The sequence below is a fragment of the Bison bison genome, unplaced genomic scaffold (genome assembly GCF_000754665.1).
Source record: "Bison bison bison isolate TAMUID 2011002044 unplaced genomic scaffold, Bison_UMD1.0 scf7180017858323, whole genome shotgun sequence".
Lineage (NCBI taxonomy): Eukaryota > Metazoa > Chordata > Mammalia > Artiodactyla > Bovidae > Bison > Bison bison.
Genome location: NW_011488896.1, coordinates 1 through 547, shown reverse-complemented (window position 1 = coordinate 547; position 547 = coordinate 1). Strand labels below are relative to the sequence as shown.

At 43.9% G+C, this 547-nt stretch overlaps 1 protein-coding gene across 1 annotated transcript; it reads right to left on the bottom strand.

Annotated features, from left to right (window-relative positions):
* Nucleotides 1-30: 30 nt before the first annotated feature.
* LOC105005015 (ubiquitin D-like) lies at nucleotides 31-542 on the bottom strand (the record flags this gene model as incomplete). The annotated part of the gene is made up of 1 exon (XM_010862853.1): nucleotides 31-542. A coding segment is annotated over one exon (312 nt), but the record flags the coding sequence as incomplete, so codon positions are not given.
* Between the last annotated feature and the right edge of the window lie 5 nt (nucleotides 543-547).

Below are 547 nucleotides of genomic sequence, written 5' to 3'. Positions count from 1 at the left end.
CAACATATAATGTATTATATGCAATTTTGCAATTATTCAATCATGTGAAAATGAAAGAATCAATGAATTAGAAATGTTCTACAACATTCTTCACCAGCCCAACCTAAATCTTCTCTTTCTATTTATCTTTCACATTAATTTTGGGAGATTTTCAGAGGGTGTGATTAGTGAGTAAGAAGTAAAAGGAAATGAGCTCTTTCGTTTCTGCTATCATTCCATCTGCAGGGTCATCATCCGCCAATGCAGGGATATGTCAGGAAGAGTAAATGGCCCTTTTTGATGCCATAATCTCCCATGATCTTCCCGTCTTCCAGTTTCTTTCCATTGCAGTTCACAATCTGCTTCTTAGGGGGTATAGCGGTCCTCATCTTGATCATCTCCTTCACCTGGGTCACTGAGCTGGACCTTCGCACCTGGAGCTCATGCCTCTGCCCCTCACCAGGCTCCACCAAAACCAAGGGCAGCTCCTCATCACTGGGCTTCACCACCTTCAGGGTGAGGTGGATGGTCGTCTCCTTGTCGATGCCATACGATGACAGAGTTCTCT